The 23,059-nt window shown below is 39.1% G+C and overlaps 1 protein-coding gene across 1 annotated transcript in view; it reads right to left on the bottom strand.

Moving 5' to 3' along the window:
• ROS1 (ROS proto-oncogene 1, receptor tyrosine kinase) overlaps window positions 1–23,059 on the bottom strand; it is a 71,284-nt gene that overhangs the window by 7,962 nt on the left and 40,263 nt on the right. Inside the window, exons 31-43 of the mRNA XM_051614301.1 lie at window positions 20,680–20,856; window positions 19,495–19,669; window positions 18,901–19,018; window positions 16,609–16,796; window positions 15,883–15,972; window positions 15,002–15,137; window positions 14,444–14,606; window positions 14,103–14,167; window positions 11,103–11,232; window positions 9,970–10,067; window positions 9,150–9,353; window positions 7,864–7,998; window positions 2,783–2,946 (exon numbers count right to left, since the gene is read on the bottom strand). Of these exons, the coding sequence (XP_051470261.1) occupies window positions 2,783–2,946; window positions 7,864–7,998; window positions 9,150–9,353; window positions 9,970–10,067; window positions 11,103–11,232; window positions 14,103–14,167; window positions 14,444–14,606; window positions 15,002–15,137; window positions 15,883–15,972; window positions 16,609–16,796; window positions 18,901–19,018; window positions 19,495–19,669; window positions 20,680–20,856 (1,843 nt within the window). The remainder of the gene's footprint in view (window positions 1–2,782; window positions 2,947–7,863; window positions 7,999–9,149; window positions 9,354–9,969; window positions 10,068–11,102; window positions 11,233–14,102; window positions 14,168–14,443; window positions 14,607–15,001; window positions 15,138–15,882; window positions 15,973–16,608; window positions 16,797–18,900; window positions 19,019–19,494; window positions 19,670–20,679; window positions 20,857–23,059) is intronic.

The raw sequence follows: 23,059 nt of genomic DNA, 5'->3' as shown, positions 1-23,059 counted from the left end.
TTACCAACTACGTTATTACAAACAGTCTTAATGAAGACTGATTTAGAAAGTGACCACTGCCAACAGATTCTCTGAATATAACGTACATTACAGAGTACCATTATTATTGAGGCTACCCTAGAAGTACATCATACAACAACATTTTTTGTAGTAAACTGTTTTTTCGATTTTTAACCATTCAAACTGAAAGTTTTCACTGAAGTCTCAATCCATATTTCTTTTCAATAGCTTGGCCCTTTCCAAGAATGCAATTTTTCTCCCTGGCAAGCAAATAAAGCAATGGCTTTCCTCTGTGACTTCTGCTGTGTGGTGGAACCTGAAATTTTGGCAAAGTAATGTTTTTAATGTTTAAAAGATGCATTTGTCATCCCAGTGAAAGAAATTATTTCCGTAGATTGAACAAGTTAACAGCAGTGGAAAGACCACACTTAGCTGGTATATGCTAAGCAGAGACTTGCACTGAAACTAAAATTGCTACACGTTACATCTGTGGCAAGCCTGCTCCACCAAGACAATGATAACCTATATTCTAGCTTCTTTCCCAACTCCAAGCAACAGAAGGGCAGGCTCATATTTGAAAGTTTCAGCCCTGCTAAAGATTTTAATAGATATAAATGTAATGCCACAGTAATTTCTTAACTCCCTTAGTTTTCATGTCTCTGTTGCCCCTGGAACTAGGGAATGCAAAGGTGTCCAAGGTAGGAAACCACAAAAGCTCAGGAGTAGATGCAAGCAGTTAAATCAGTAAAGCCCTGTGTCCAGGGGATGTTGCATTTCTGTAGCCATCTGAAAACTAAACATCTAGTCTGAGATGCTGTATCCAAGTTGAACAGGACATCACCTAGATTCCAGCCATCATCAGTGGAGTGAAAGGCAAAAGGTGATCCCTATCATGCTATGAAATATGCCTAAAACATAGGAGTTGTCACTCTCTGGAGATGTCAGTTTCTGCTCCTGACTACAGAAATATTTAGAAGAGTATCTATCTCAGACAAAACTCCTAGCTTCAAGGCAGCTGCATTTGGGTGATATGAAGTCCTTCCAAAATGTAAAGCCTACCTGTTGGGTGTAGTACCTAATTAATTGGCTGTACTCCTTTCCTAAGCTAATGCTAAGCTTACTTTTGTGCCAGATTAAGCAACTCTTTCCTGAACCCCACTACTCAGAGCAAAGATGCCCTTAAAGAAACTAGGAAACTATCCTACAAGCAATGCACAAAGCTTTTCATTATAGCATAAGAGTGCAAAATCAGCTGTTAAAAAAAAGCATGAAATAAAAGGTTAGTGCTTGCTTACTTTAGTCCCATTATGTCTTGATAAATCCTTTAGTCTAGAAACAAAATCTAAACATGTCATGCACAAACTGGATCAGACATAGAAAAGATGCTGGAGATACACTGACTTTTGCAAAGCTGCACTAAATTTTAAAGATTAGCAAAAAATCAGTTAGACTTTCATTAATTAAGCATTGGACAGTGCCAGTGAACTGAGTATTTTCCTGGAGAAAAAAGGCTATGTATTTGTGTAATTGAATATTGTGACATTTCTGGAATGGATCAGGAAGTTTTTTTAGAAAATCATAAAATACTGATGTATACAAACTGCTTATGAAGCAGGATGAGTTCCTAGTGGAAAAACATTTTATGAAGAAATAAAACACCAAAACAAAATATTTACATATTTTGGAAACAATTAGATTTCGGTTCTTATAGAATGGAATGTAGTAATTTTAATAAGAAATATTTTTTCATTAGAAAACCATAGAATGCAAACAGGCTAAATTTGAAACAAACAAACAAGCAAACATATAAAACCCCCCCAAAACAAAAACAAAAACAAACTAAAACAAAAACAAATAAACAAAACCCAAACACACAACACCCTGGGGAATAAAAGTTCAATATTCCAATTGATAAAAACTTTCTTTTTCAGATTTTCAGGTGACTTTGTTTACTAAGACTTCACTTTTTCTCAAGATTTAACCAGACAGGAATTACTGCAGGATGCGAAAAGCTCCTTGTTCTGGCCCAGTCAGGATGTTAATTTCCATGGTTAGATGATTTGAGTCACAGTTGCACAGACAACTTCCAATTTAGCATCACCTAATTTTTTTTAAATTCCTGTTTTCACAACCTTTGTAATGTTCTTACATAATTCGGCTTTGTTGTGTCCCATGTCTTAAGAACATCTTCCCTAACATCACACAGCTTAATTCATTCACATTGTGCAGAATACAGCCATGATGTGGATCCTGGCTGGAGCTATCATAGTCCAAGCTAGAAAAAGTGTTGCCTTACTCAGGTATCTAATTGGTCCCTCACTTTCAAGCAACTACTGAATTAGTGCTCCAAAAGTAAGTGTCAAACTGCTGTTGCTGATGGCAAGGGAGTAGATACCTTTGAAACAGGAACAGATTTCCGTGCAGAAGCCTTCTAAAGCTCTCCTGGCTCTACAAGCAACTTAAGCATTTACTTCAGCAGAACAGGATCATGAAGTATCAAAAATTTAGATACAAGCTGGATGTCTTTGTGAGGCAGGTTTGGTTGCAATCTCACAGTTGTATTTTCACTTGGTAATCTTATACATGCTTTACCTAATGCATTGTACCTATTGGCACCTGATGAATCTTTACAAGTTCATTATGAGAGGAGTAAAGTTTTGCTGTTCCCATTTCATAGGCAGAGAATTTGAGGCAGTGACATATGCATTGAAAATAACTGCTGAATCCCACTTTGTTAACAGCAAAGAGGCTGTAGGGACAGCAGGTGCTGGCTCACACTCACTTTCAAAAGCTTGGTTGATGAATCCAGTTGCTGCCTCTTCATCTGCAAGGTAGTGGCTGAAGAACAGTGAAGAATATCTTATCTCTTGCAGTTTGTCCTGAATACAAGAGAAAGTAGGTCTGTTGTGAGGTTCTTGGGCCCAGCATCTTGTCATTATATCACATCTGGAAAAAAAGAATTGTTAAAATGCGAACATTGAAGATAATCAAATCATTCATCTCAACACTTACCATTCTAAGTGGTGTTACCAACTAAACCATCTAAAAAGCAAGTTTAGTCTAAATTTTCAACTGCTGAAAACTTTATATGGGGTACAAAGATTACCATCAGCTGCTGAGGAAAGGAAAATCAGATTAAAGATCAGTTGTCAGAAATATTCACTATGTATGCTTATAATTTTTCAAAGATGGATATTTTTTAGATTGGGAGCAGCTATAACATTAAAAAAAACAACCCAACAAAAAAACCCCAAACAGAACAGGCACACTTGCCATTGATTTCTTCTCTCACTAAAGAAGTCACCAATATTTTCTAATAAAGCAGACCAGGAGGTAATTTTCTCACTGAGAATAAATAAATAAACAAATAATCTAAAACTAGAAATTAACCTGAAGCTCTAGTTTATTTAGTCCTCCTTCAACTCACATGATCTCAAGCATAGGGGCAAAACCTCCAGCACAGAGAGGGTTAATTTAGCATTCTGCCTCCAAACCAAAACAAAGAGGAGTAAGTTTTCCCATCAAAGACCAAACTGGTATGAGTTTCCTTTGGGTGCAGGTGTCCTAGCCTATCTTTGCACAACAGTATCTATCTATACCAGTCAGGGGAAACCTGCTCCTCATGCTTGTCTAAAGGATAGGGCTGATTTATGTTGCTTACTTGCTTACTCCAGGTGAGTCCAAGCTACACAAAGCCAAATCCTACAAAAGCCATGGGGAGCCAGGCTGGAAATCAAAACACAGCCAGCACCTGGACATGCTAAGTGTTGGGAGTGGGGAGAGGTCTTAGAGTCTCAAAACCAGAGAGCAGCGTTTGAGCAGCCAGTGAAAGGCTGGTTCAGGAAGCTGCTAATGGAATGCAGAGTATTCACCTCTAAGCCCTAAGTTCAAATCCTTCCCAGACCTGCTGCTATGTGATACCAGGCGTTACTGAGTTATGTGCAGTGAATTGGCTTGCTCAGATCCTTGCTTATCCATCTTAAAAAGGAGACCGCTCTCCTTCACCACATTTGGGTATTTCACAAAACCCTTGGTGACAGGTGGAAGAAATCTCTTGACTTCTGATTTTTCAATTCTTTTTTTCATTAAAATATTGCCATTGGGTGAGAAACATGAGTAGAAAAATTGCTTCAGAACACTGTTCATCAACACATATTGTGTGATTGTGGAGCTGGACAAAGTGAGTCTGTTTATTCAAAAGGATCTTATAAAATCTTGAAAATCCATTTTGAGAATCTAAAAGGTGGTAGTAACTTCCTAATGCTCTGAGTCACTTCATCTGCTTACCTTCAGGTATACTGGGTATTGATGACTCTGGACATATAGATGGAAAATTATTGAATAGGACTCAAAATGAGGTGAAATAACTCTAGTTTTCCTACTGCTGCCAGCAAAGTGTCTATCACATTGAATTTGGAAGCCAGCCTTGTTTACTGGAAGCCAAACAATCTGCTTTTCGGTCATGTTGGTTGGTAGGATATCCAAGAAAAAAACAGCTTCTCTGGGCAACCTGTCCAGTGTCTCACCACCCTCATTGTAAAAAATATCTTCCTCATATACAATCTAAATCTACCTTCTTTTAATTTATGTAACCAACATGGATTCTGGCTATTTTTGCATTTGTAAAACAAATTAATGCATTTTTAAAGAACTAATTTTTAATTGGACAATCAGCTTTATAAAGTCATTCAGTTTTGTAGTTGAGTGGGGATATTAATTGCTGCAAAAACATTAAAACCTGGAATTTTCACATTTGAATTATATTCCATATTCTTCTTTCCTAAATATAATTGCTTGCTGGTTGGCTTAAAATATTATTACTAGTTAGAAATGATACTGTTCCTAATAATAAAAACTTTCAGACTGTCTCAGAATATGTCTGCAAATTTTGCATGGATAGCTATTTCTGGCATGATATTTAGCTTTCAAGGCATGTTGTGACATCCAGAGTTTTAAGTCACATGGCATAAACTTTCACTAGCCCAGAAATGCATCAACATGAGACCAGTCAAGAGGGTGAAAGCCAGGTTAATATACTAAGATAAACATAAATCACAGCTTGAGAACATTCTTATATTTTCTTGGGAGCCAAATACGGGCTAGCAAATATTGTGCCACTTCAATATTTAGAAGAGACTCAGAGAATTCCCCTACTCCATGGGGAAAGCCTTTTGGGAAGAAATTAAAAATAACAGATACAATTACATCAGCCAAAGGCTTTTGTTAGGTTTAAGAACAAAACTGTAGACCTAGATATACACCTGCACACCTACGCTTCACAACTGTGTTTCATCTGGGTGGGACAACTGGCAATCAAATGTCCAGCAGAGCTGCATATATGGGCCAAATAAGAATGGGAGAGCCTAGAAAAACAAAAAACTAATATTCATTATCTAATATTGGAGGGTGAAAGTGAAAAATTCCTGAAATGTGCGTTCCTGCATAGAAGCTACAGGACATTATCAATTTTCTCTCACATGAGATGGAAAATGCATGTGATGAGGGGATTTTCTTAGAAAAGGAGAAAATTTGTTGGGATGCTTTCATTTGATACGTTCCGAGCAAGCCCTTCTTCTCTCCCTCCCTTCAAATCCCTCCAGGGAGCACAATCCCAGAACCAAATAGCAAAATCTTTTAGTTACCCAACTGAAGTTTCTTCATCAAGCTCAGTTGTATAACTTTGCATGGGACTGAGAATTTGGTGAAATCACAACTTCAAGTCAGCAAGTGGGCCCACACTTGTACAATTCTCCTGACTGCAATCCACAGGCTTTCAGGATCTATATTAAATTAGCTCAGTGTAGTCCAAACTTTGGCATGCTCTTGCATGCATGCTTTACACCCAGGTGGCTGTGTCAGGTGTGGATCTCTGACTGCAAAATAATGCCATACATGCATCTATTCATATTTCAATAAAAGTGGCTCATTTATAGATCACAAAGCCCCCTTTCCAATTTACTACCAAGCTTCATTTAGTCACACTTCTTTGGGGGAAAGCACATAGCTACTCCCTGAGGTAACACCTTGTGGAGGGAAGGGGGAGAATTTCTCCTCCCTGCCAAAAAAACCCCCGATCCCACTTCCTTAATATTTTTACACCCCAAGGTTTCTATTCAGTTCTACTTGCCCTTGCAATGTAAGTCTACCTCAGATTCCTAAACACTTCTCAGCTGAAGCAGTTTGGCCTTTGAACTCTTTTCCTATCGGTGATGGTTTGTTTTGTTAAATGACAATGAGCAAGCCAAAGTGCCGAGGAGACAATTGCTGACTGCTGATGTCCTGATGCAGGTTCAAAACCACAAGCAAAGTAGGAATGTCAAGAATCCCAGTATGCCATTAATGACCTAGCAAAGTATCAAAAAGCTATTTACTCTACTTATAGAAGCTGCATCCAGGTGCTGAGTGTTCACCAAATGAGATAAAAGACAGTACAAAAGTCTAAGAGCCCATTCAGCCCCTCACCTTTCAAAAACTGTGCTACTGCTCTTAGGCCCTGATCCTACAGGTTACAATGGGCAGAACAGTGTTTAAGCCCTACCTGCTATGTGCTATTCAAGATGTAGGACCTTAGAAATTACTTCAAGTGATGTTTTCTTGATTCTTCTGAAGATCTGGTCACCCATTTTAAAGGCAACCTATGAGTCTTTGAGCTTGGATATCAAACATGGATATAAATTACCTCCCATGCTTTTTTATTCACAAGACAGCTGCCAGGAAATTTTAAGGAAATGTTTTTCAGCAGAAAATATAGAAACTCAGATTGCTTTGGGCCTGCATTTGTTCTGTGACTTCCAGTTCTTACAAAAAAATCCTAATCTCTTCAGTTCTCCAGTTGCTCCAAGTACTAAAGCTTATATTTTTTTATTACTAATATTGTATTTCAGCTACACCTACATAATGAGAAATAATAATGCTCTCTGGAACCCAGAGTATGACAATTTAAGTGACACCTATCACTGACATCTGGGCTTGCCAGTCACAGAATTATTCTCAAGCCATTTCCTCAGCCCCAGGAGTAAGAACTGTGCACTCTAAGTAGGCTCTTCTTCCATTTGTAGGAGCAGCTGTCAAGTGCATTGCTGTGACTGCTTATGCAGGGTGGGTGATACAGGAACTGAGACTTGAAATTAGGCCATACTGAGTGGTTGATGGGCTGAGTTTCAACATCCTCCCTTATGCATCTCTGGCCAGTACGGGTTTGATTTACCATATGTATTAATTTTGTTATTTTACTTGCAAGAATTTTGCAATTAAACCTGAATTTTGTGCTCAGGAGGAAACTGGAAATGGAAAGTTTTGTTTATGCAGCTCAACTAAAGACTAACTAGAAGTGCACACTTCCCTTTTCCTGTACTGGTTCAGCTTTTCTTACTGGCTCTTGTACGAGTTATATCTGCAAAGAAAGCACAGTTTATTTTCCACATATGTTCTAATACTAACCTCATTCCTGCAGCTACCAATGACAAAGCCAGTTATACCTGCTATAGCAGGCACATGGTGTATAGGGACCAGTAAACTGTTTCTTAAAGCCATCTTAACTTTCAACCAGTACCATCAGGTACTCTCATTTATCACATTACTAATAGATTTATGCCCAAGATTGACTTTCTTATCTCTGAAATACTATTTAGAAGACTAACATCCATCTTTCAACTTCAACACTTAAATTCTTACTCACAGGCTGCACCACTTGATGATTAGTAGCTGATTGACAGCTACAAGTGTTAGCTGCTTTATCTAAAAAGAAACATGGAGGATGTTGAACTCTGCATGGGCATAAGTGTTATTCAAAATTATGACCACTGGGAACAAGCCTCTTGCTCCTTACAAATACTATCAATTATATTTAAGCAAATAACTTACAGGTCATCAGGACAATTGTTTGGAGATTCCAGTCTTCCTCCTGATCGCACATGGTGTAAAACTTCTGTATTGGAGAAACCTGGATATGGCTGTTGACCCAAAGTTAATGTTTCCCACACTAAGACTCCAAAAGCCCTAAGAAGCAAAAATTTAATTTCCATAGTGATCACGAATGATCTGCCTATCAACACTTAAATTGTCTCTAACCTATGAATAAGTCTCAGCTACAAAAATTAGGAGTTAGAAGTTGCAATTTTTCGGTGAAACAACTCATACATCTTTAAGACAGCCTCTGGAATAGCTAACATCAAAGTGTAGACTGACCTACTTGCCCAAACTCACTGAGATAAGCTTCTAATCTTCTTCAGCTTAGAAGATTTGGAGTACCCACAGCTTCCCTGGGCACCACTGTCTGGTTGAGCATGTCCTTACTTAAACAAGTGTTTAGAAATCTCTAAAAATGCCATTTGAAATAGAGAGAGACATTTTCTCCTAAGCACCACTCACAAAGCAATCAGCACCCCATTTGGTTTGGCACAGAGCACTAAAAGCCTTGCTTAGGTAAATGTGTCAGTCAAATGCATGGGCTGCAAGAGCTAAGGACTTGGAGAAGATTGGTGGCCTCTGGCCCACCATAAGTATCCATGGCTACTGAAATCTAAACCTGTGTCACTCTCAGGTTTAATGGATCTGGTTTCATTTATTTTTTTCCATGCCTCCTGACAGTGGGACTCTGCTTTTCCACCATAAACTCATACAAAAATACATACTTTAAGTAATTCTCCACAGCAAATTCTTATGACCTTCCACTGATGAAGCTGAGAAATTTGCGCTTCAAAATAAGAAATTCACCCGAAGAGGAGGAAACAATACAGCTAAGTATTTGGATGTAGGAAGGAAATACCAATTAACCAAATGGAAAACTGATTAAATTGTTTAACAGGATGGAGACAGTCAATTCACTGCCCAATCAAGCAAAAAACACGTTGCAGGCCTAGTACAAAATTGTATGGTTGTGTGACACTAGTTCTTTCCAGCCAAAATTCAAAACTAGAGCTCAAAGCACTAATCAATATATCATAGAATCACAGAGTAATACAATCATAGAATGGTAGCGCCAAACTTTCTGTTACATCATAAAAATATTGCTTAGGAAGAAACCTGGCTTACACTGAAAATGTTTAGAGATGGTAATAGACAACCTTATCATCACTGCTGTAAACCGGTGTTATCTTGCTGTGGGATTTAGCGCTACTATTCCCACAGCTGTGGCTTCTATAACTCACCAGACATCAGAGCGATTTGTAAAGACACCATCAATGAGGCTTTCAGGAGCCATCCATCTCACGGGGAGTAGGCCTTCTCCTCTTTTCCTGTAATAATCATTTTTATAGATATCTCTGGCAAGTCCAAAATCACCAATCTTTACCACCCGGGAGGAGCTCCCATATTCCTTCTCAGACACAAGGCAGTTGCGAGCAGCCAGGTCCCTGATTTGTAAGGCAGAAAAAAGACAATGGAGTTAGCATTGCAGAATAACTCAGGTCAGAAGGGACCTCTGGAGGTCATCTGGTTCAACCTCGTCTTCAGAGCACTGCCAACCTCTAGGTTGGATCAGGTGGCTTAGAGCCTCATTCCACCAAGTTTTGCATATCTGGAAGACTAGAGATTACACAGCCCCTCTGGACAACCTGTTCTAGTGGTTGATCTGGCATGTTGTAAACAATATTATCTAATTTTCTTTGCTGTGACTTATTCCTGTTGAGTCTCATTTTCTCCCTCTGTACCTCTGAGAAAAGTGTGGCTCTGTGTCCTCTATAGCAGATGAAGACAGTAAATGGATTTCCCCATTTGCCTTTCTCTTTGTTGCACAGGATTCTTGCCTAGAGTGCAATGAGTCCTGGATTGAAATCTTAGAGTAGCCCACCATTTTGTGAGAGAACTGTAGATGATTTTTAACAGAAAAGAATAGCATTACATTTTACCCCAGTGCTCTCATCTTACCTGTTACATAGTGACATCTCTCTAGGTGTTTTTTCCCAGGTAAAATAATTAGTCCGAATACTGAGGGTAAACCTTGGAAGACTAAGGAAGTAAGTTCTGTACCTGTGTATAAAATGCATTTTCTCTAAATAGACACAGCCTTTGCAAATATCCAAACAAATATCCAAGAGGTCAGTCACTTTCAGCAAGGGTCTCTGGAGCTACAAGAGACAAAAACAGAAGATAGCCATGTCTTCCAGCTTTGCAAACTCAGAATGACAACCTCCCTATACAAGGGTGATATTGTTTCTTCACTTGAAACGTATATGTTTTTTCCAAAACATGCAAAGCACAGGTGCAAAATTTGTTTGTTAATAGAGCAAATAATAATTACAGGCAGGGTAAGTTGCCAAATCACTGCACTGCAATGCAGGTGAACACATTCTAGTTTTTGATCTGGGGCTAAGAAAATCCTAGTTTCTTCACTAGGCGGAAGAAATGGGCCTGTGAAAATTTTCTCCCACTATCAGACTAGGTTTGCTTGCTGCTGTATGAATCAGTATATTATCAGTATATTATTCTAGAAGAATATATGCATATACATTTCAGTAGTATTCAATACTGACTGTGGGTTTGATCTAATCATATAAATGAAATAGACAATTGCTATAACACTATCAATTTCAGTGTCTGGTCTTTTGACCTACAAACTTACCATCCATATCATTCATCTGCTTTCTAACTACTGGAAAAATGTACTTAGTTGAAGACATCTATTTTTTATCCTCTTTTCCTCTTTCTTATTAAAGAATTTGAGGATACAGGCACAGGGACAGTATCTTCTTATATGCCTAGACTACGTCTAGTACCTTGAGGATACAGCTGCTATTCAAAGACAAACACCCCCACCCCCTGCACCATGAGACCTAATAGACCAGATACATGACCACCATTATTTATGATCACTTTTCAAAGGACTGTTCACAGTATTAATAGAGAGAAAGCCAACAAACATTTCATGACTGAAAAGACAATTTTTGGTCAATGGTCTAATGACATCCAGTCTTCTTCAGAGCAACTCTGAATGCAAGGTCAGCACTCAACACAGAGGTCCCAGAGCATCAGGGAAAAGCCAAGCCAGACCTTGCAGGTACAGAAAAAACTGGACATCAGCACAGAATTAAAGGAAGGGGAAAATTGAGAAACTGTGGCCAGTTACATGTTCAAAAATATGAGTCTCATGGCCTTTACCCTACCTTCTGCTTTCTGGCTCCTCGTAGATAGCTAAGTAGATCCCCTCCTTCCATCAGCTCCAGTATAAGGTACTGAGGTTCATTTAACAGGCACACACCAAGTAACTTCAGAATGTGGGGGTGATCAAATTTACTAAAGAGAAGGAAAATACTGTAAGATTACATATGAGAAGTCCAGTTGGTTGATAGCTAATAAAGTGCATATAGCTGCAAGCAATGAATGAGCAGCTTAGCCTTAACAACCCTGCCTGTACTAGAACATGATTTAGTAACTCACTGAGCCTGGATTTGCTCAGTCCTGGAGAGATTTCAGGGACATCCTTTCAAACCACAGGCTTATGCTACTTTGTCAGGCACTTTAATGCATGCATGTGTATTAAAAACACACTTCATCTTATTTTATTTCCTGGAAGAAAAGATACCTCTACATTAAAAGTATCTGTATTATTTTAATAGAATACTTTTATATTCACAGTAGAACTGCTGATTTAGAGAAATGCACCAAGGTAAAAGCACAAAGTTCACAGAATCATGGTATCACAGAATCACAAATGTTAAGGATTGAAAGAGACCTCTGGAGATCTTCAAGTCCAACACCCCTGCCAGAGCAGGACCACCACAGAATCAAGGGCAAGTCATTCAGAAACACATCCAGAAGGGTCTTGAAAGTCTCCAGAGAAGGAGACTCCACAATCTCTCTGGAGAGCCTGTTCCAGTGCCCTGCAACCCTTAAAGTTTTTCCCTCATGTTGAGATGAAATATCTTGTGCTCTAACTTGCATCCATTGCCCCTTGTCCTATCACAGGGATACTTGCAGATATGCTGGTAATTGCCTGTGTGTCCAAAGCGATAGGGATTACCACAAAGCTATCAGTACTATCAGATCTAGCACTTTTCAAAGGATGAAGAATATTTACTCCTGTGTGTTTAAAAGCACACTTCTTATGTTAGAAAATGGTTTTCCATTCACACTGCTGTGTGAAATGACCTGCACCAGCAGTCAGAGAAACCTGACTATTGGGGTAACTGGTTGGTGTCCAAAGTGCTGTCAACTGCACCAATGTAAACAAACAAATAAAACAAAGGGGTATTTTCCTTCTAACCTCTTTCAATACACATAATCTTAGGTGTACGCAAAGACTCCAGCAATAAGTGTGATTTGGAGTTTGACAGTTCCCCCTGGGCCCCAGCACATACCTCTCCATCAGACAAACTTTGGCACTCTCAAGAACAAAAAGAAGGGAAGGAGCACCTGGCACTTTCCTTACAGCTCGCACTGCCCTTTCTCCTCCGAGCTGTCATTCCTCACTTTCCAAGTGATGAGATACACCCAAGAATTTGCTATATATATTTGTACACAAACGACTCACCAATAACCAATATCAAATGACTTCTGGAAATACAGGCAACTCCATTTTCCTACGGCTGCATAGGAATAACAGAAGAAACAGTCCTGGCATAACCAGGTCAGCCTGCGTATCACTACAGTCCAAGTTTTTATAAACATCCAAAAAAGGCAAGCAAAGTAAAAGCTGTATTTCATTATCTAATAATCAAAGTTTGTAAACAATCATGTCCACTTATATTTCCTTTCTGCCCTTGGTTTCATTTACGAGACCTTACAGATGAACTTCCAGAAAAATCATTAAGCCCTCCACAGGGGAACTAAATAATTATTTTTTTCAAGTTAAAAAAAGAGAGATTAAAAGCACATAAAACATACATTATTATTATTATTTTTATTATTACTATTATTGTTGATATTATTATTGTTGTTGTTATTATTATTATTAAATGACTACTAGGAATATATAATATTTAAGCTTTCTATTCTCTTTGTTTCTGTCTTATCTCATTGGTGTACATACAGGCCCACATCAGTGTCTACATTTAAATGTAGTAATCTCCAATTATATATTTTTCCAGGATTTTTGGTTTTAAATGATTAGCTGCAAAAAAAAAAGAAAGCAGAACTGGGGAAGCTTCAGAGACTTTAACTAGGATCACATTTAATTTCCATACTACATAGAAAAGAGACCTTAATTGGTTTTATGACTGCCAGATAGACTGAAGATAGAGTGTAGGAAGTTTACACACAACACACAACACTTACTCTTTGTAACGAATTTACACTTTAATGACATGGTTCCATTTTGGTTTTCACAAGCCTCTTAACCTTGTTCAATGTACAGTGTGGAAAAAGTTAGGCAAAAAATGCAAGGTATTCTTTTAAAAATATGTAAACACAAAAAAGAATGCTGTGAAAACCAATTCCAAATATAATGACACTATGTTTTCTGTACATGATAAAAAATCATTAATTTTTTGAGAGGTTTCTAAATCAGCACTTGTGAAATGAAAGTCAGAGAAGTGCAGAAGTGTGTCTGAACACTAAAGCAAGCTCTCAGTCTTATGTTACCAGCTGAAAAATTCAGCTGAGCTTCTACTTGTTTCTTTAAAGATTCCAGAAAAACAGATTTCTAGGCGATGCACAGACTTTGCTGTATGAAATTCTCACACTAGTGACATACATTATTTTTTTAAGTCTATCTCAATAGAAGAGGCATGTGGCAGCCTCTAGTGGCAAGTATGTACATTTTAAATAAGCGATTTCCACAGTAAATTGAAATTCAAGGCATCAGCTTGTTTTGATATGTTTATTGTGGTAAAATGGGATTAGCCAAAAGTGGCCCAGTTGCCTTTAACAACTAATTTAGTTTTAGGGGAGCAAAGATGCTAAAATATATCCATCCAATCTCCAATAAATCCATGGTGTGAGCATATTGAACTTGCAGCCTATATCTTAAATTCTGCTAATCAGTTTTTAGATTCATTTTCTCAAGATCCACCATTAGTGATTTATTTTTTTAGTAGAAACAAGAGAACACCACAAAAATGCCACAGTCATTTGTTTAGATCTAAGTTGCTTTCATTCCTCTTGAAGGCCATCACCCTCACAAGATACTGGCTTCGAAGGGTGTCCAGTGGCAAAACCGTCCCTACCTCATTAAGTGGGCCTCCTTCAAGAATTCACCCTTCTCGTGATCTGTCGAACCCTTCTTCAAAGTCTACTCAACAGAAAACAAAACTGTAATAATACTTAGGTCACCACCACCGTTACCACATAGCACTTAAGAAAAGCAATCATACGTAGACAGGGTCTTAAACACACATTCTTTTCCAGCAATCGTTTCAAGGAGATAGGCTCAGCTTTAAGTGACTTGCAAGAAATACTGCAAGAAAACACCCAAATCTGTGAACACCTTGTTTTATGGTGTAACTTCTGAGCCAAATCGCTCTGCCCATCCCGTTCTGCTGCCAGAGAAATACGCAGTTGCCATTACCTTGACTGCTACTTTTGTTTCTCCACTTCCATCTCCCAGGATATCTACTGCAATCCCTTCATACACCTCTCCAAATGCTCCGCTTCCTAACAATTTGTGCAAGTTCAGTTTGTCCCGAGGGAAAGCTGGCAGTGATTCAATCTCTGCTTGAGAAGGAAGAGTGCTACAAAACAGTAGTCACTTGTTGATACATAAGAATGTTTGAAATGTTATTAACATTATTCCTCAAATTATTCTGTACTATTTGTGTCATCAGATACATTTAAGGGAAGCACAGGTGAAGCATGGAAGTTTTGGAAACTACTGTAAAACAGCAGGTCTTCTTCATTCCTTGTGCACTTGCATTTCTTGTCAATGTGAGTGGGCTAGGGGCAACTCACGGGCACACCAGGGAGCCAGCATGGCAGGATGTAATTCAGAGCAGACCCGCCCTGCAGTGCAGTTTCAGCACCTAACTCCACCTTGAGGTGTCAGGGATGAGTGCACTGATGAAAACCAATCCACAGAAGTCCTCTTAGGTGTTTTTGTCCTGAAAATACGTTTGCTCCAAGGACATACCTTACAGCATAACAGGCATTGGCTAGCCCCACTGTCTCAGATATCCCCCGCAGTTGAGCTAATTCTTTATCTTCCTTGATAAACACAATCTGTCCCGGCAAGGCCTGTTTTCTGGATTTCCATCTTTGGTGCCATACTGGAACAGAAAAGCAGACCATCAGATACTTCACTCTGAGAGCATCCCAGTGTGTGAGCAGGCTGAAAGGCTACAGGTTTTTTGTTATTGTGTTCAACTTGATCTCCAGCAGCTTATGTAAGCAAGGTATTTATATCTGGCTACCATCTTTTTCCCACAAAACACAGACAAGTGCTCCTTGAGCTGACAAATGAGTCAAACATCCACTTCTGTATGTGGCAAGACTCAAGCCTGAAGGACTGCTGTTTTGGCCCAGGAAGAGGATGGGGAGTGAGAGAGCAGGACCATCACATGTGGACATCTATATCTCAGGGTAATCTCTACATCCTTTCTTCAAGTGCAAAGCTTGAGAGGAAAAAAATGAGACACTTTGGTGAATAAATGCAGTACTCAATTTGAGAATTGTAAGATACACTGTTTTATAAGGATACACAGGAACATCAGAATTATTTCAGCATTCCTGTGTTATCCCTTCAGGGAATCAACAGCAAGAAATGCCCAAGAATTGCGTGAATTGGTATCCTATCCTTGATACTGAAAACATAACCAGCCATCTCTAGGGCTTCAAAGGATGAGAACATACAAATTCTTGCTGGGTGCCACCCTGGGGTTGTTCAGCATTTCCCTAAACCTGGAGGTCAATTATCTCCCACAATCTGAACTGCCTTTTAGTGAGGACTAGTGAACCAAGCATACAAAAAAAAAACCAAAACCAAACCAAAACAAAAAAAACTCAGCCACATACCAAAACCAAATAGCGTGACCACAGTCAAGCCCAGGACAACTCCAACCACAGCAGCAATGGCAATGATGGTGTCTGGGGAGATCATAGTATCTGTTAAATAGAAGGGGAAAACTGGTTAATGACTCTGTATGCAAACCGTATTATTTTGTGTAGATGAGCAAACCTGAGAGAATTCTTGAGCTGCCTGCTCTGTAAATGTCTTCCTTAGTACAAGCTCTCTTGTAGGTTGTATGTAGATTTATACATTTGGTCAGACTAATCCTCCTCCCTGAGCTCTGGACCATTCCTGTAGGGATGACCTACTGTGTACACAGGAAGAGAAAATGCTGAACTGTTTGACCTCTCAATATGGGATTTTCAAAAGCACCCAGAGTGTAGGTTTAATGTCCAGGATGAAGACAAGAAGTAATCCCCACATCCTTATCCAGTGTGGGAGCTTGCCTTTATTTAAAAAATTGTACCATAATGCAGAACACAGGTTCACAGAGATAAACCAGTATAAATAAGCAGAAGCAAATTTCTGGCCCACTGTTCTGTGCAAAAGAGCCTGGATGAGCACTAGCAGCTGGAGTCACTGTATAAATGTCACCATTTATTACCTCTTAGACACATTACTTTACCTGTGCCGCAATATCATTATTAAAATAGCAGATGTCCCTTCATAACCTGGTATGATTATTCTGAATAAAAAACTTCACTAATAAAGTAAGAAACTACAGGACATACCTTCACCCAAAACTATAACCTTGCTTGTGTCACTGTATTCACCAAGTCCCAGCAAATTTGCAGCTGCGGCTCTGAATTGGAAAGTTCCTTCTATGTTCTTGGCCTTCCATGTGCAAATACTGGCACAGGAGCCATTGTAAACCACCTTCCACAATGAACTCATTTTGTTGGTGTTGTTAGACTGTCTCCTGCAACAGGCACAGCAAAATAACACAGATATGTCATCAATGAAGTGAGGGGTGTTTACTGCTTACCTCCCATTCTTTGCTTCAACTCCATGGCCTGCACAACATCTCTCTGCCTGCAGGAAAGCTCAATCTGTCTGTAAGGTTTTGGCTATGGAGCAGAAAATCATATCATGCCCTTTCAGCATTTCTAGGAATCACACATCTTTAGCTTGGCATTAGGAATGAAATGCTAGAACGTTTTAGACATAAAGAGCCCCAGCACTCTTTCACCTGTTTCACCTCACAGCCAAGATTTTGAAACCTTCTTATTTAGCTTTCAGAAAAAAAGAAAACAAAACCAAAACTTTTCTTTTTTTTTTTTTTTGTGTTCTGTCCGAGGTTTTTGCTTTCCTGGGCCCAGAGTAATTCGGTGGCTCTTGTGCATCAGGTTTCACAAGCTAAACAGGAAGCAGGTCATTGGCAGTGAAGACACAATTCTTTAGCTAGCCAGTTTCCCACAGTATCTGCTGACTGCTGGGTCTATTTCTTCCTTTCGCCATTGGACTGAGATTGATTGCTCACAATAAATTCAGAGCTGATTATTCACCAACCAAAAGAAGACCATGTATTTAAACTTCAAAGGCCATACATCTGAAATATCACTTCATGTCACACAAGACTGTAATATTTAATGTGGAGTGACCTTCATGACTAGGTCAGTCATTCTTCCCAACACACTTTAATGCAGGAAAAGGTCAAATGCTTTTAAGCCAGAAAGACATGGAAAAACTATCTGTTCAAGTCCTTGGTGTGTACATATTGCTACCAGAGCTCTATGTAAAACAGGGGTTATTTCAAAGGACTACGCAAAAATTTTCAGGAATACTATGCAGTTGACCTACCACTTTTCTACCTGGCATAAAAGGACCATGAGGCTCCAAGCCAAATTCAGTCAAAACCATCAGTGTGTGCACGCTTGAATTCAAGGAAAACAGGCTTATTTCATTAAACTAAAAAAAAATACCAAAAACTCAGTAATGCATTATGATTCCAGAGATGAAGTTGGATTCTGGAGTACACAGAAGCTAAAACACAACCCTGACACACCTCAAGGGAGTTTCCTTTCTTTACCTGTCCATAACAAGCCAGGTACAAACTGGCTGCTGACATACCAAAATTATTGTGGTCCAATAGCATGCAGGTCAATGCTGCTGTACACTGACAGAATTGTACAGAGGAAGCTTACAACACCAGGAAAATATGTCTGGGTGAAAACCTATATAGGTAAAGTATGTCTGGCTCCACAGCACTGTCACTTCTTAGCTTACATAAGCACCAAGTTAACTGAGGAAAAAGAAATAATAGCTGAGTTTAAAAAATTGCTACCCTCTATCTCTCCTAATTACAATATCTCAGGAGATGGATCCTTCTCAGTTTCAAGTAATGCATTAATTAAGCCTTGCACTTACTGCCTTAAACAGAACCCTCCAGTCATAGCCAAAAAATAAGCTGTTTCAAAGTCACTGCACACAGAAATATACTCTAACCTGTCCATTCAGCCCTTCCAATGCCAGTGCAGCAATGAGTGTGAATTGGCATGTTATAGATGCCAAATGAGTGTGACACGTATAGTACAGGCAGTCTGCATTTGGTGACAGAGCACCTAAAATCTCATCCCATCCCATGTTGGCAGGTATAATTTATTATTCTTTCTTGCAACTTTATAACACTTGTCCATGACTCCTATGAATGCCAAGATATTTCTGCATATATTCTAGCTGAAAATATATAATGAATGCTTGAAGACCGTGATTTGAAAATATCTCAAAATCTTCTAATTCACCACCATATACCCAAGTGTATCCCTGTGTCACAGTGTTGGTCAGGAAATGTTAGTGTCTCGTATTATTCTCGTATTATGTCTCGTAGTATTCTCGTCTCCATTTTCCAGGAATTTCTGGAGATTAGGGCTACTTAGTTTACCCAGGAAAGAGATCCCATGAGATGGACCATTTGTGTCATTGATTTCATTCTTCCTGTTAGAGCTAAACTGAAAGCCCCTGCACATGTGCAGATTTGTTCTGGGCTGCTCCCTGCACAAAGAGTGCCTGCACATGTAGCTTACCTGCTTTCTAAGATGTAGTAGGTCAGATTGCTTCCATTGTCATGAGCCTTTTCCCACTGGACAGAGTTTTTTGTGTCTTCTGCTCTTTCTGGAACTCCTGGCTTACTGGGAACACCAGCTTTGGCGAAATAGGGGGAACAAACAGAACACTTAAACATTGTTATACAGAGACAAAGGGCTAATGGACAAAGAGCAAAATTTAGATATGCACATGGGTGTTTACACATACAAAAGGACTGAGGATCTAGATCAGCAATCCCCATGGAAAATTATTCTTTAGCCTTCTCTTCATGGTGGAGAAATGTCAGACTTTTCATTCACATGCAGCCTTTCACCAGTAGTTAAGAGTTGAGATGAAGCACTTCATTTCAGTTTCACTCATGCTTTTCCTCTGTTCCATTTGGAAGTGAACCTCATTTTTTTCCTCCTATTACTTTTGCAGATACGGTGTTGTGTTATTTATTTTTCAAACACACACAACTATTGGTTCTTAACATAAGAAAACTGCCTGATACCTTTTACAAAATAATTTGTTTGATTATCCACATCCTTAAAAGAGTCTTAAAATCCTGTTATTTTACATTAAGTACCTACCTGTAGTTTTAAAGCTTGTTGAAGAGGAAGTGCTTTTCATGCCTGTAACATAAACTACTGTTACTCTTACAAAGTAGTTGGTTGAAGGAAGAGTTCCTGTGAGATTGCATGTGTAAACAAGATCTGCTGTGCACGTAGTGCTTGCAGGAGAAAACCAGTCACCTTTTGTTTGCCACTAGAAAAAAAAAGATATTATCAGGGTCAGCTTCCTTGCTCTGCTGAAAATGTGTCAGAGTTCTATTCCTGGATAGATTAACTACTTTGCCACCCTTTAGTACTGTAGAGGAGAGATTACACCTGTGTTGTTTCAGTCACAGGACTTTATTCTCTTAGAGGCCAAGGACACAAAACCTAGTTTTTTACTTTGTTTTTTCAGGAGACCTACAGGTCTTGGCAGCCAAAAAGGACAACACCCAAAAGGAGCCTTCCTCTTGCTTATCTTTGTGCAGCTTGTATTTCTGGATCACCACAATGCACCCAGGAGTTCAGCTTGCCATGATGCAGTTGAAAAGAGGCAGTTCTGTTGAACTGTGCTATGATACTTGTTTTAGAGCAGATGGGAAATGTTTAGGTGTTGGCCTAAAAAATCCAATTATTATCTTAAGGAATCTACATGATCCAGTTTAGCACATGACATTTTCTGTGTCCAGTGGTCCAGATGTTAAAACTTGAAGCTTCCCACCATGCTGCTGTCACTGCAGCACTTAGTTCTACAGTCTGCATTACTGTGCCCATTTTTCTCTCCAGCATTTTCTCCTAACCTCTATCACAGGAAAATAAAATTCACATACTAGATTGTAGCTTATATTTAATGCTGGGTAGCCCTTCCTTTTCTTTCTTGTGCAGAGCAGATATAGGATTTTTAGCTACCAGCCAGGTTGATGGAGGGCAGTGAGGAAAGAGGGAGGGGACGCTACTGAAACAGGAGACCCTTGAGGAATTCTAGTGGGGTCATCCAGGATATTCTTTGGCAGTATGGAGCATTAATTGCTGCAGCTGCACTCCTCCTTGTTCCTGGCAAACACTGCCTCCATCCTGCCCCTTCTGAGCCACTAAGACTGATGTCACCATGCCCAAATTAAACACTGAGACTTTTCATATACATCCTGCCACCCTGTTCTGCTCAATAAGACAGAGTGAGTTAAATTTGATCTGATCTGGAAGAACACGAGGAGATATTTTTACCTTACACAGCTCAAACCAGAAGCTGGTTTCATTGACTTGCAGAGGAGCTCTCCACTCTAGTTGAAAACTGGTATTTCTGGGAACTATGTTGACAGGTGCAGGTGGTGTCTCAAAAGTTTTTGCAGTAACAGGGACACTTTCAGAAAACCAGTTTTCTTTGGGATGAAAAGCAAGAACCTGGAAAGGAAACAGATGAACTGTACAGTACCAGACCAGTATGAAAGGTGGCTTTGCCAACTCCAAGTGTTTGAAAGACTAGCTGTTTTCAAGCAAGACAATATTCAGGCATTATAAATACAGGTGTAGGAACAATTTGAGCCTCACAGCTGCAGCATTACACACTTCTGACTCCAAGTGCATGCCCTAAAGTCCCCTTCCTCAGAGACTCTTTGTTTCTTATTTCATCTTTCTACCATGGGGTCTTCCCTTTCTAGACCTTTCTGAAATGCCACAAGATCTTATACAGGTATGCAGATGTCACATCACACACTGGGTTGTTTTTAGAATCACAAAAACACAAGGTGAGAAAGTGTCTTAGCACACTGCCTTCCACTAAGACACAATCAAATATGACCTATACTTGGGTATGCATGCTTATATACATACGTATAGGTGTATAGGTATATGTGTATATATGTGTGTATGTATTCCCCATTATATCATCCAAATCATTAACAAAAACAAAAATCAAATTAAGGCCAGAACAAATCCTCTCCAGCCATCAACTGAATGTTCTTCTAGTCCATGTTTGAATTGTGAAAACCACTCACTGACTGCATTTGTGATGTACTCCATGTGCATTCTGCAGACAACATATTTACTTGATTGCTTTTGGAAATGTCACTCTGTGATAGCCCTGCTGTCCAAATACATCATTTATTGTTTTCCTTTTAACCCTTCATGTATAAAGGGAGAAGCAGTATGTTTTGTTCTTACAAATTTCCATTGGACATTTTTATTCCTCTGTTATCCTCTAGATGCTTGTATACTGTTTATCATTTTGTCCTAATTTAGGTCTACTATAACCCTAATAATACCAATATATGTCCTAATATAGATCTAGTAAAACTGTATGTGCGCTTAAAATAACTTCAGGTACTGAAGTTACAAAAAGTGGTGTATAATTTCCTTTTTGAAGCTGTGTAACTCTTTTCACTAGTTCTATGAGACTTCCTCTGTTCCATAATTTACATAAGATAATCGTGAACATTCACAGATGATTTTTAACCATGTCCTTATGTAGTTTAAGACCATCAGACACTGCTGACTTAATTACATATGACCTACAAAAATATTTTTTAACCCGATCTTTCCTTCTCCTGATCTGTTGTCCTATTGTTGGCTTCATATAGTTGTGTTATATAAGTAGTCACAGGTCCTCTATTGCTAAAAGACAAACAAAAAACCCCACTAGATACTTTGGCTTGTTCTTCCTTTTGTCTTCCTCTACAGCATATTAACAGAGCCTTCCCAACTGCCTTTTTAGTCCTTGCTACTTTGAACTCCTTTGATTCCTCCACCTTCTTGATTTTATCTCCACACTAAGTTCTTCTTTTCTGCTAATTCTTACAGCAGTGACATGTGCTCAGGCAGGTAACACTGCCGTTATTTCAGAATGGTGCTTTCCCTGCCCTGGTTGTCCAAAAACACTTGCTGCCTGAGTCAGCAGAGGTGTCAGGGGTTGATGTTTCTGCCCCTTGATTCTTGCTGTTCATATCCCTGCCTAACTACACAAGCCACCAAAGCTTCTGTGTGGTGCTGATGTGGAAGGCCACATGAGCTGCAGCAGCTGACGGATGGATATCCCACTCAGTGCTTCTGCTAGCTAGCCTGGGGCTGGCCTTTTTTTATTCCCTCTGTCTATGACTTGCCTGGACAGAGGGTTTGCAATCACCCTTCAATATCTTTCTCTATAGAAACTTTCTTTAAAGGCCACCAAATAGCCAAGCCCCTACTTTATTTTTAAGTCTTGTTAGTCCTCTGCATTTGTTACAGGCTCAAGAATGATAGATTGCTTTTGTTGGGAGCTTACTTGCAGATTTTATAAGATACTTCTATTTAAAATGTGGCTTCTGCAAGACAGAATCAGTCAACCATTATTTCAGTCATCTCCTGTTTCTATGGATATATCCAATTTTTTTTGTTGTTTACTGGACTCACAATTTTTTTTTTTTGCTAAATGTAAAGTTATTTATTAAAGGGAAAACAGCAATTGGCAAAGTGGCTGAGTCTACTCTTGATATAATATATGGAGACATCCCCTTGGTGAAAGTTCCAGGAATGTTTCTTCCCTGAGAAAAAGCTTTCTCTTTTAGCCATGACCCATTTGTACTCACGTAGCCTCAGTCATTGCACTACACCTAGTCCTTCACAAGCAGGT

Source organism: Apus apus, chromosome 3 (genome assembly GCF_020740795.1).
Source record: "Apus apus isolate bApuApu2 chromosome 3, bApuApu2.pri.cur, whole genome shotgun sequence".
Taxonomy (NCBI): domain Eukaryota; kingdom Metazoa; phylum Chordata; class Aves; order Apodiformes; family Apodidae; genus Apus; species Apus apus.
This window is presented reverse-complemented; position numbering and strand designations above follow the sequence as displayed.